Source organism: Notamacropus eugenii, chromosome 5 (genome assembly GCF_028372415.1).
Source record: "Notamacropus eugenii isolate mMacEug1 chromosome 5, mMacEug1.pri_v2, whole genome shotgun sequence".
Taxonomy (NCBI): Eukaryota; Metazoa; Chordata; class Mammalia; order Diprotodontia; family Macropodidae; genus Notamacropus; species Notamacropus eugenii.
In genome coordinates this window covers 128,706,692-128,719,567 of record NC_092876.1, presented here as the reverse complement: position 1 = coordinate 128,719,567, position 12,876 = coordinate 128,706,692, and the positions used below count along the sequence as shown (strand labels likewise).

General features: G+C 38.1%; 1 protein-coding gene across 2 annotated transcripts in view; it reads left to right on the top strand.

Moving 5' to 3' along the window:
• Nucleotides 1–12,876, top strand: part of UVRAG (UV radiation resistance associated) — a 428,278-nt gene that overhangs the window by 22,167 nt on the left and 393,235 nt on the right. For both annotated transcript variants that reach the window (XM_072610800.1, XM_072610801.1), the window contains exon 2: nt 9,801–9,918. In XM_072610800.1, the coding sequence (XP_072466901.1) occupies nt 9,801–9,918 (118 nt within the window). The remainder of the gene's footprint in view (nt 1–9,800; nt 9,919–12,876) is intronic.

The following is a 12,876-nucleotide window of genomic DNA, read 5'->3' as shown; positions in this document are numbered from 1 at the left end:
TTGAATTTGAAAAGTCTCTAGTACATTCAGTTAGAAATATCCTATAGGCAGCCAGTGAAGTAGGATAGAAGATCAAGGGAGAGAGTGGGGTTGGATATGTTATATAGATCTGTGAGTTATCTGCATAGAGTTGATAATTAAACCAATTGAAACTGATAAGGTCCCCAAGTGAACAGAGGGCCCAGGGCAGAGCCTTAGAGTACACCTACAGTTAGAGGGCACCATGTGGATAATGATAAAGATATGAGGAGTGTTCAGACTGGTAAAAGGAGAGTCGAGAGAGAGAGAGACCAGTGTCATGAAAATCCAGAATGAAGAGAGTATCCAGGAGGAGGTTTGATAGAGTGTCAGGCCTGGAGTCAGGAGGGCCTGAATTCAAATTTGTCCTCATATCCATTACTGGCTGTGTGACCATGGGCAAGTTATTTACCCCAGTTTGCGTCAGTAAAATGAGCTGGAGAAGCAAATGGCAAACCACTTTATCAAGAAAACCCCAAATGTGAGAGTCACATGACTAATTGACAAAGGATCTAATAGTATAGAATGATGAGCAGTCAAGAGGGATGAAATCTGAAAAGATAATTGGATGTGACAATTAAGATGCATACTAATTTTCAAGAAAGCAGTTTCATGTGAGTGACAATGCCAAGCATTGAGGAGTGAGGAGAAATGAAGGCAATAAGTATAGTTTTTTTTTTTGTATTTAAGTAACTGAGATAAGATGATACATTGAATGAATGCTAGGGTACAGTGAAGATATTTTAGGAATAGGGGAGACTTGGGTATACTTGAAGATAGTTGGGAAAGAGCTAGTGGTAGTTAGAAATTCTTTGAAGGTGGGGAATGGGGTGGGAGACTGAGGCAGGATAAGATGAGATGGCATTAGATCAAGTATCCTTGGAAGAGAGAATGTCTGTGTCATTATCAAAGACTGGAGAAGAGTGAAGGTTGATGTCAGTGGGTTTTGAGATGAACAGAAGAGGGAACTCATGTCAAATGGCCTACATTTTCTTTCTTTTTTATTTTAAATTATTTTTAACATTTTTTAAAAAAATGTTTTGCATTCAAAGTTGTCTTCCTCCCTCACCTATTGAAAAAGCAAGAAATATATCAGTTATATGTATGATCTCATGTAAAACATTTCCATGTTAGTCATGTTGCAAAAAAAGCAAGAAAAATAAAGTAAAAAATATATACTTCAATTTGTACTCAGTTTATCAATTCTTTCTCTGGAGGCAGCGTTTTTCATCATGGGTCTTTTAGAATTTTCTTAGGTCATTGTAGTGATCACAGTAGCGAAGTCTTTCACGGTTGGTTATTATTACAGTATTGCAGTTACTGTGATCTCGTTACCATGATCTGGTTCTGTTCACTTCAGTTTGCATCTGTTTATGTAGATCTTCCCAGGTTTTTCTGAAACAGTTTTGCTTGGCATTTCTTATAGTACAATATTATTCCATCACAGTCATATACCACAACTTCTTGTTCAGCCATTCCTCAACTGGTGGACATTCCCTCTACTTCCAATTCTTTGCTACCACAAAAAGGGCAGCTGAGGGCAGCTAGGTGGTGCAGTGGATAGAGCACCAGTGCAGGAGTCAGGAGGACCTGAGTTCAAATCTCAGCTCAGACCCTTGACATTCACTAGCTGTGTGACCTTGGGCAAGTCACTTAACCCTAATTGCCTCATCCTGGGTCATCTCCAGTCATCCTGATGAATATCTGGTCACTGGATTCAGATGGCTCTGGAGGAGAAGAGAGGCTGGTGACCTGCACAGCCCTTCCTCACTCAAAACAAAGTCAAGTGCAAGTCATGTCATTATTTCCCTGATGGCATGGTCTTCTTTGGCAATGAAGGATGAACACATACACCACAAAAAGAGCTTCAATAAGTATTTTTGTGCAAATGGGTCCTTTTACCTTTTCTTTGATCTCTTTGGGATACAGATCTAGTAATAGTATTGTTGGGTCAAGGGGTATGCACAGTTTTATAGACTTTTAGGCATTGTTCTAGATTGTTTTCCAGAATGGTTGGACAAGTTCACAGCTTTTACTGCAGGAGTGGTAAAGAATGGGGATTTGAATGTGTGTACTCTTCAGTTGGGGAATCAATGAATAAGTTATGGTATATATTATATGTGATTTCTGTGCTGTAAGAAAGATGAAGAGAATGGTTTCAGTGGAAAGATATGAATTAATGCATAGGGAAGTGACAAAAACAGGAGAACAAGTTTTACAATGACAGTAATATGATGAAGAGAAACAACTTTGAGAAAATTAGGACCTTTGATATCAGATAGACCGCGATTCCAGAGGACTGATGATAAAACATGCCACCTACTTCCTGATAGATGAAAGACTCAGAGTATAGAATGAGACAAAAATTTTTTAATACTAATGTGGAAATTTGTTTTGACTGATTATCCTTGCTTGCAATGGGTTTTGTTTTTCTTTTGCTCTCAGTTGAAGTAGGAGAAGTCATGATGGGAGGTTGACAAGGTGGATTTTTGTTGATTGAAACAAATACAATATATTTTTTAAAAAGTCAGGGAGACAGGAAGTTGAATGCCCTATAGGTGCAGCAGATAAGCCAATTTGGCTAGAATATAGAGTAAATGACAACAGTATACAATGAACTTGGAAAAGTAGGCTGTACTGAGGCATATTATAAAGGTTTGGTTTGTTTTTTTTTTAAAGATACTAGTGTTTAATCTATATTGAAAAAATGGAGATATCTTGCCAGTCATTTTAATGACAACCAAAATTAAAGAAACCAGATATTCTTTGTTTTCTTGGTATTTTCCTAACTTTTCCTTACATCATTATTTACTCCTTTCATTGACTTTCCCTGCCAGGCCTAGAGGCCTGTATTGGGCTACCCGAGTCTTTCTTACCTCACCTCCGAGGTCTTCGGCTGGCCACGCCGGATGCACATATGAGAGAAAGGACATTCCAGAGTCGAACAGGGGTTGAGCTTTATTTCAGGGTCTGGGTTACAAGTGCAGGAGGGTCTTCCTTAGGAGGAAGAGGGGGAGATTTCCTAAGGAGGCTAAGCTTAAGGGATTGGAAGTAGAAGTACAAGTGGGGAGAGAGGGGGAGGGGAGAGAGAAAGAAAAGAAGCAGAGCCTACTGTCCTCTTTGGCTCCACACGTGCTAAGAGAGAGCTTTCAGGCTTCCTCAATCCTACTTAACCTTCAGCCGCACAGTTTGCATCTCAATACCGTGCTGTTAGGTAACTAGGTGTGCTCCAATCCGGGACAATCTCGAGGGCAGGGAGACTCCACCCATCACGTATCTCCCGGGGAGAGGCGGAAATACCTGAGCTAGCCGAGCTAGCTCAGTCTGACCTTCTCAAACCCCCGCTGTTCATGGAGGGCCTCGTAAGACTCTAAGATTTAGAAGTCCCACTTTTACCCACCCGAGACCGTCCACATGGAATTGAGCTTCCAATCCCAACATTTCCCTAATATTAAGTTTCTTTTTGTTATGAGAAGGATTTTAAATGCTAAACAGAAAAGTTTATATTTTCTCCTGGGGTCAATGTAGGAAGTCACTGGAGTTTCTTGAAAAGGGGAGTGAATTGACATGTTCAGAAGGCCATTCAGTCTTTAGTATGTCTGCTATGGAAGAAGATCTTACTTTGGGAATACTGCATTCTTTTTGAATCGAATGTATATGTCCATTTGGCAAGAGGGTTGCCCTCTAATAAGGTTTATATAACATATTCAGTGGACCAACCATCTAGGTCAAAGCTGTGATCCATCTTGCTTAGTACCTTAAGGAAGATGAAGTTGGTTATTCTGAAGAGATTCCCCATTCCACTCCCTATCATATTCTACTCTGGTTGCTAATCCAGAGTCCCCCTTTGTTCATTTCTGTTATCAGTAAGGAAGGGGGTGTCCAATTTGTGTCTGAATAATTTTGTTTTGGTGGAGGTGCTGGTAGTCTATGATATAGGCTGCAGATAATACCTTATCTTAATTGTGCTCATTGGTTTCTATCCATTGATTGGATAGATAATAAAACTACATTTCCCTAAAAAGTCCGTAACTTATACTTTTCAATTAATTAATTTTGGCCCTGGGTCCCATTAACCCAAAGTGAGTCAATTTTTAGTCATTGAAAATGTTATAGTTCAACATATAGGCTCTTTTCTCTGTTGCATTTAATATGTTTGTGCTCTAAGGGTCTATGATTTTGGGAATGTGGATATTCCTTTTGTGGTTTTTCCCCCATTCATTTGTTCACCTATGCAGATCACAATGGTGACTTATAGTTAATTTTTAAATGTTTCTGTGGTGCGAAGTATATCACCCTTCAGGCATCCTACTATTGAGTTCTTTTGAACTTAACCTTTGACCTTCCAATTACAGATTTATAGTATATCATTGGGCTGTCTTGGAAGAACATGAGTGGTGGATTACAAATAGAGAGGATTTATTTCATTCTTTTATTATCAAATTTGAAGACTAACATATAAAATATGCCATTTTGAAAATCAACAGTTGTTTGGAGATAACAGTGGGGAGAATAATGAATTCCAGACTCTGAATTTATTCTAGACTTTTGATTCCATTAGGACTGATTATTTTGTACCTTAGCCAGTACCTAACATTCCATAAATTCAGTTCAAGTGAAGTGCCTACATTTTTGCCGTAAACTGATTGAGTTACAGATTTTAGGTATGATAAAGTTCTTGCCCTCCTAGAGTTTATAATCTAGTAATATACAAGCATGGGTAATTATAATACATGATGATCAATCCTTCAGTAAATGTTTATTAAATATTTATTGTATATGAAATCCTGGAGATACAGACAAAAAGCATCCTTGCTCTCATATTCTGATGGGGAAGACAACATATACAGAAATAGTGCATACAGGATTCATGTAGACTAGTCTTGTGTTTTGGGGAAAATCAGTTTGGCAGTAAAGTAGAGGATGGAATGGAGTGGGGAGAGACTTGAGGCAGAGACCAATTAGGAGGCCAGAAGTGATAGAGTCCTCGAATAAGGTAATGGTTGTGTGAATAGATAAAAGGAAGTGCATTTGAAACTTGTCTTGGTTAAGGGAATAACAAGATTTGAAAACTGTTTAGATACGTAAGGTGAATGAGGATGAAGAGTTGAGGATTATATTTCGCATCTGGTAAAATGGTGGTGTCCTTGATAGTAATAAAGAAGTTCAGAAGAGGGGTAGATTGGGTGGTGGGGAGGTGAAGATAATGAGTTAGTTTTAGACATGTTGAGTTTGTAAAGGAGACTGAAACGATATGGTCATATAGGTAGAAGGAGAGTTAAGAGAAAACAAAACAAAAAAGGTCAGTTTGGCTTAATTGCAGACTGACTGGAATGGTGTACATTGTGACCAGGTTGCGAAGGACTTTAACAGAGCTCAGCTGAACAGAGTTCTTATTTTATCCTAGAGGCAGTAGGAAAGCCACTAGAATTAGTTGAACACAGTGGTGAGATAGTTAGATCTGCACTTAAGGAAAATAATTTTGGCAGCAGTATGTAGGCCGGACTGCCCTAGGTAGAGATTTGAGGCAGGGAGGCCACTAAAAGGTGTCCTTGCCCCTACCAGATGAGGTCACTTACATTTTTTTCAGCTTCAGTATTCTTATCAATAAGTTAGAGATACTAGTGTCTTTTGCATAGGATCAAATGAGAACATATGGAAAGTACTTTATAAACCTTAAAATGCTAAATAAATGTTAGTGATGATGATGCTGATGGAGCTTGCTTTCTCATGAGGGATGGTAATGCATGAAAGGAGTCTAGGAGTGTTGAAGAGCATGGTTTGGAGTGGAGTTGGTAGGGTAGTAACTGAAGTTCAGCCATTTGTCCTTGGCATTTCAGTGGTAAAATCCAAAGTTGCAGTATGCTGGAGCTAAGGATGACAGCCAGATAGCTAGTTACCACCATGTGGAGCTACTCTTGTGGATGATATATATATATATATATATATATATATATATATATATATATATATGTAGATGATTTTGTGTGTGTGTGTGTTTAGTTTCCTGTGGGCAGGATGGAGTAGGGGCTAGAGCTATGATTTTGTACGCACATACCCTGGAGAGGAGAGTCTGTCTACTAGTATAAGTCAGTACTGTCTCTGCAATATATAGTGTTAGAATGAGTTGCCTAGAGCCTATGGTCAGCTCTTAAAATTTCTTATAGTGCCATATAAAGTGGTACCTATAACTGGTGATAGTCAAATTATAGAACTATAAACTTAGACAAAAAGGAGACCTTAAAAGTCATTAAGTCCACCCTCCTCATTTTATAGATGAGAAAACTAAGGTCCAGAGAAGTTAAGTCTCTTCCCTAGGGTCACATAGCTAGTAAGTATCTGAGACTAGATTTGAACCCAGGTTTTTCTGACTCCAGGTCTGGTGCTTTATCCACTTTGTTGTCCTAACTCCCTTATCCATGCCACATAGAGATCATCAAAACCCACTGGTAATCTACCCTGCTGTGTTAGGATATTAGATCTATTTGTGATTTTCCATTACCCTTTCTGTTATTCTAAAGATTAAAAGTATATAATTTTATAGTTAGAAAAGACCTTAGAGATGATCTAATATATCCTCCTATAAATAGAAATTGATACTGTAGATATATGTGATAAGTGGTCATTTTAAACTTGATTACTTCTAGTGATTTGCTAATCATTACCTTGTGAGGCAGCATCTTCTAAATATTTAGATGGCTCTAATTGTTATAAAGCCCTCTTTTGCAGTGAATCTGCCTTCCCACAACTTTCACCTGCTTATTAAAGGATTCTGCTCTTGGGACCCTTTCCATGTGGTAACTCTTCTCCTAGCTATCAAGTTCCCTGCGTAGTCTTCCTCCTAATATATAGAGTATAGAACTTTCACAAGAATGGTCACTTTGTTCTCAGTACCTTTTAGTCTGTCAGGTTCAGCTTGAAATGTGGTGTTTGGAGTTCTGTTACCATTTAAGAAAAACATTTATTGATCATGTGCCATCTACAAAGTGCTCAACAAAACACAAAAATTAATGACATATCCTTTGCCCTTGGGGAGCCAGTCATCTGAGTAATGTTTTCTAGATGTGGTCTGACCAGCACACAATCTAAGTGGGGCTGTTATTTTGTTTAGTTTGCCATTATACATACTCTGTAAATTCAGGTTAAAATTGAGGTAATTGTTGGATGAATAGAATGTAAGGTCCAGGTGGTTAAGGTACCAGAGACTGAAGTCCTTGCTTGAGCTGAACTGCCAGGTATTCAAACTGTGCTTCAGAGAATACAACTCCGATGGGCTGGCCACATTGTTTGAATACAAAATGTATGCTTGCTAAAAAGACTATTTTATGGAGAACTTACATGGGGCAGGCCATCACATTGTGGCTAAAAGAAGTGATACAAGGACCCTCTCAAGGTCTCTCTCAAGAACTTTGGATTTGACTATGCAACATGGATGACACTGGCACAGGACCGCTCAGCATAGTGTGCCCACATAAGAAAGGGTGCTGTGCTCTTTGAGCAAAGCAGAATCGAGACAGCACAAAGTAAATGCAGGATGCACAAATTTGTGATATCTACCCCAAATATTCACATGGATTCTCTGTGCCCAACCTGTGGTAGAGCATTCCAAGCTCTGATCAGACACAGTGGGACACACTGAAATTTCACTTTCTCATGGTGATATCATTTTGGTCCTCTTCAAAGATGAAGGACAACAACCAATCATGTGGATATATTGGATAAACAATAGTCCCTTTAAATTTTGTTTCTGACCTTTCATTTCATCAATATAGGGAATTCCCAATATGGAAATTCCTTCCACAAAGTGTAGCAGCATTCCATTTGCAATCTGAGAGAATTGTCCAGAACGGAGTGGTTATTGACTTGCCTGTGGTCATGCAGAGATAGAACTTTGAAGCCTAGTCTTTAAAGTTAGGAGGAAGGTGAGTGTATTCAAAAGAAATTGTTTGCATGATCAAGAGCATGGTATAGTAATGATGGGAAGCCTGGAAATGGAAGAACTTTAAAGCGAGCACTGGGAACTTTTTCTTAGAGAACACTGTGCTCTGTATTTAGATTATACAAGTCTATTAAACATTAACATTCCATGACTGGTAGTTACAATAGGTAGGCTTTGTTCAGAAAAGTATGGTAGTGTGTTTTCCTGTCTGGTTGTAGGTATAAATGCATGTTGTAGTACATTTACAGGCATTTATTAGTATTCCTAACATAGCAGATTTATAAACGTTAGCCAGAAGAAATAGAGAGCATGTTTTAGGGCTGAGCAATTGATTCCTACAGTCAAGAAGTCGTAATAATTTAGTTAGCTGTCATTAAAAAAAAGTCTTTTCTTGCCAGGATGAGGCTAGCATGCTTGGATGTAAGGGTATGGAAACTTTAATATTGTTGTTATTTGTTTCTTTTTCTGTGAGTTTGAAAATGTGTAAAATGTAGAATTCTGTGGGCTTTAGTAATTTAGGGCTCTTTACAACTGGTACCTATCCTACCTATCTAGTTTTATTAAAATCTTTCTTCCCAACATTTACTTTCCGATACAGTGACACTGGTCCCCTTGCTCTTCCACCATCATTCTCTCAACTTTGTGCATTTTCATTGGCTGTACCCCATGCCAGAAATGCCTTGCTTTCTCATCTCTAGCTCCTGGCTATTTGGTACCTTTCATATATAGACAAAATTCCACCTTCTGCAAGAAACCTTTCTTAGTCCTCCTTAATGCTAGTACCTTCCTTTTGAGATTGTTTCTGATTCGTCCTTTCTGTGCAATTTATCCTAGCATGTTTTGGGACATAGTTTTTTGTATGTCGTTTCCCCCATTAGATTGTGAGCTTGTTAGTGGGCAAGGACTAGTTTTGTTTTCCTCTATATCCCCAGCATTTAGCACGTCACCTGGCACATAGTAGGTGCTTAATAAACACTTGTTGACTTGATTTGAGATTATCCGATTCCTCTTGCAGTTTATCTTATGTTCTTGTTGACTCACTTACATGGCTATTTATATAACTTTTGTGTTGCCAGCATCAGTGATTCAAAATAACACATGCTCCACTATTGGAGCCATTATTGGAAGCACTGTAGGAGAGGAGAGCCAGAATTGGGGGTGGAGGACCAAGGCTGTGGAAACTGACTGAATGTGGGTGAAACACCACTTACACTGAACTCTCTCAACAATTGGAATCATTGTTGGATGGAATAGCCTGTGAACGCCTACTGTTTTTGACTCTTCTTTTCTTATCTCTGATTGCACAGATGAGCTTCGAAACGTCTGAAAACAGTGCAGGGTGGATGTAATGACTACAGTCCTCTTTACTCCATTTCAGATTGATTTTCTTTAGCATACTTTGTGTGTGTGTGTGTGTGTGTGTGTGTGTGTGTGTGTGTGTGTGTGTGTGTATAAGTACTATTTTTTAGGGAATTTAATTTAGCAGACATTTATTAAATACCAGCTATTTACAAGGCACTATACTAGGTTCTGGGGAAAATAATAGAAATTCCCTACATTTTTACAGTACTTTATGCTTTTTGGAATTTTGTTCATGTCTATATTATTTCCTTCTCATACTGATCCTTTAAGGTAGATGGATGAGGTGTCATTAATCTTATTGGATAAATTAGAGAATTGAGACAAAAGGAAATAAAGTCATTTACCTATAGTGTTTGGAAAATAAATAAATAAACAGCATAATGTATTAGACTTAAAGATAATGAAAAATAAGATTTCTGGAAATTTTTTCCTTGGGGGGAACACTAAATGACCTTTTTTTCCCATTTTTTTTTTTTTTTAGCGCCGTCTTCGACATCTTCGGAATATTGCTGCCCGGAACATTGTTAATAGGAATGGCCACCGACTCCTTGATACCTACTTCACACTTCACTTGTGCAATAATGAAAAGATATACAAAGGTAAAAGGAAGCCATGTATTTGGAAGCCATGGGCTGTTACATCCCATTCTTTTCTCATATCATTCCCTACAAGTATGTTTATATAGGAGTTTATCTTTTTGATACACGTTGAGAAGCACGTGTGGACTAGTGACTTGGGGTCAGAGAACCTGGATTTGAGTTTTGGATTATTACTTTGTGACTCGAGACATAATTTTGCCTCTCTAGTTTTTGTTTCCGTATATGTATGATGAAGAAATTAGATTAGAAGTTCTCCATTTTCAATCCTAGACTTTTATAATTTTTTAATTTAAAATTAATAGCAGTTCTCATTACATGAATTAAATGAATGTTATTTAAGTTAGGTTGCTCAAACAATAGTAACTCTTACTTTTTTTATTATGAGTGTTGGTTAATATTTATCTTTAACCCACACTTACTAGGCTGGTCCTTAAAAATACTTAAAAATCATCTCTCTTGCATGGTTGGTTTGTCCTTCCATAGTCAACAATCACCTATTTTTAAAAGATAAATTTTATTGATATCTTCTGTTTCTACATTTGTTTTACATTACCAAAATTGCTCCCGGAATATGTCTTCTTCCCCCCTCTCAGAGTGTCATCCTGTTTCAGTTTCACAATGTATTGTGGGAGTCATCTTGAAAGAATTCACAGACTCAGACCATCTCCAACCCAAGCAAGAGCATTTATTGAGAATTACACCTCTCAGAAAGTAGGCTGGGCTCTGAGAAGGAACCAGCAGCTTAGCTGAGTAAGATGGGGATTTTTATAGAGCAAAAGATGCAACTACATCATTATAGAAAATGTGAATATTTAAATATAGGAGTGACTTAATGATATAGGTGGGGTCCTAGCCTTGGTGGATCTGTGCATGTGGTTACCCAGATTGCATACAGAAAAGCCTAGGGGGAGGGGCATTTTTGCATGATAATGATGTTATAATAAGCCTTTTTATGTCATAAGTTTACCTTAGGACAGTTCGTTATTGTTACTGCACAGTTGTCCACTTAGGCTGTGATTTAGTAATCAAACATCCTGGTCCATGTCCCATTGGTGCTGCTTTCTGATTGGCTGGCTATTGTGGTCCTCTCTGGGGCAAAATGGGTGGCTGGCTATTGTGGTCCTATCTGAGCCTTGATGTATGTGGTTGATATACCTGCTGTTCTAGTGAGGCACTGAGACATATGAGGAAGTTGAGATATTGGGGATAGGGACAGTGGCTAGACTCCATCAATCTCATGTAAGAAAGATTATTTTTATAGAAAAAAAGAAAAAGAAGAAGGGAAACTCAACAAAAGTGACTAATACACATTTGTGAACCTCCTGCCTCTTCAAGTGGAGTAGTGGGAAGAAGCTGTCTTATCATGTCTCTTCTTTGGGGCCGTACTTTCAACAAGAGTTTATTAGGCACTTTCTGTGTGCAAGGAATTGTGCTGTGGATACTAGATACAAAGTAGGGTAGACACAGTTCCCATCCTAAAGGAGCTTACATTCTAATTGGGAAATAAGAAGCAGATAATTAGGTACATACAGGTATACACTGAGCAGATGGAAGTTAGTCTGAGGAGATAAGGTATTAGCAATGGAGGAAGAGGGGAGGTGGTAGGGAAAGTCTTCCTGCACAAGGTGGGCCATAAAGTGAGCTTTGAAGTGAGCCCAAGGCACATAAGAGGTGGAGTTGTGGAGGAAGACCACTGCAGGCATGAGGAGCAGCTAGTACAAAGCATACAGAGATAGAATATCTTCCCCCAGAAACTGCAAGTAGCCCAGTGGTGGGGATTGTAGAGTGTGTAGAGGGTAGTGAATGAGAAGAAGACTGGGAAGGTTTGGAGATAAGGTCTTTACTTAAGGAAAAGTTGGACTATATTAATAACTCTAGTTCTACTTTGGGGATCACTTTTAGAAAGAAATTAAGCTGTGAATGTTTGTGGCTTCTTCTTGTCTATTGAATTTCATAGGCTGTGGATCCTGAAAGAAATAACAGTTTAAAATCATTACTGCTGCTGCTGCTGCTGCTTTTCCTCCTCCTCTTCCTCTTAACTAGCATTTGTGTAACACTTTTGTTATCTGGTTTAAACCTAACAATCATCTTGGGAGGTAGGTGTTATTATTATCACTGTTTTACAGATGAGGGTCACACAACTAAAGCATTGGAATCAGGATTCAAACTCTAGTCTTCCTAATGTCCTACTCTCTTATGTAATGTCACCTAACTCTTCTGCAGTACTTCTCTGGCTTTATCATGAATGAAACTGACATAGTCGTTTGATTGGTTTTGTAAAAGAGGAAGAACATAAAGTAAATGGAACATTGGACTGGGAAAAAGAAAACCTGGGCTCTAGGTGTAGCTTTTCTGTTGTCTGCTATTTGAATTGGGGCAAATGATTTCTCTCTGAACCTCTAGTTTCTCATCTATAAAATGGGCATGTGTACAGTGAAAGAAATAGGGAATTGGTGTAGATCAGAGGTTTCAGACAAGTAGCCACATTGCTGTGTGAATCAGACTAAAATGTAATTAGGAAATATTTAACAAAATAAGTAAAAATATGATAGAAAATAAAAAAATATTAGCATGCGATTTTCCAACTCAGTATATGGCAGGAGGCATCCTTAGGTAGGGGTTTAATGGCCCTGTTTCTATTTGAGTTTGATACTACTGGTCTGGACAACCTCTTAACTCAAATTTTATGATCTTAGGAATATGCTTACATAGTACCTAGTTCACAAAGATTGTTTTGGCCTTAGAGATGGAACAACAGATTTGAAAGTGCATAGTAGTCTGTAAAGCTCCATGTAATTACACAGTTTTAGTAATAACTGTAATAACAACAAAGATTATTATTAAAAGTCAGCAACAATAATTATAGAACTTTGAGAATTCACATTTACTCATGGAGTAAAGGTGAAAAATTCAAGTGACATTTTTTAAAATTAAATTTTAATTTTTCACTTAACAAAA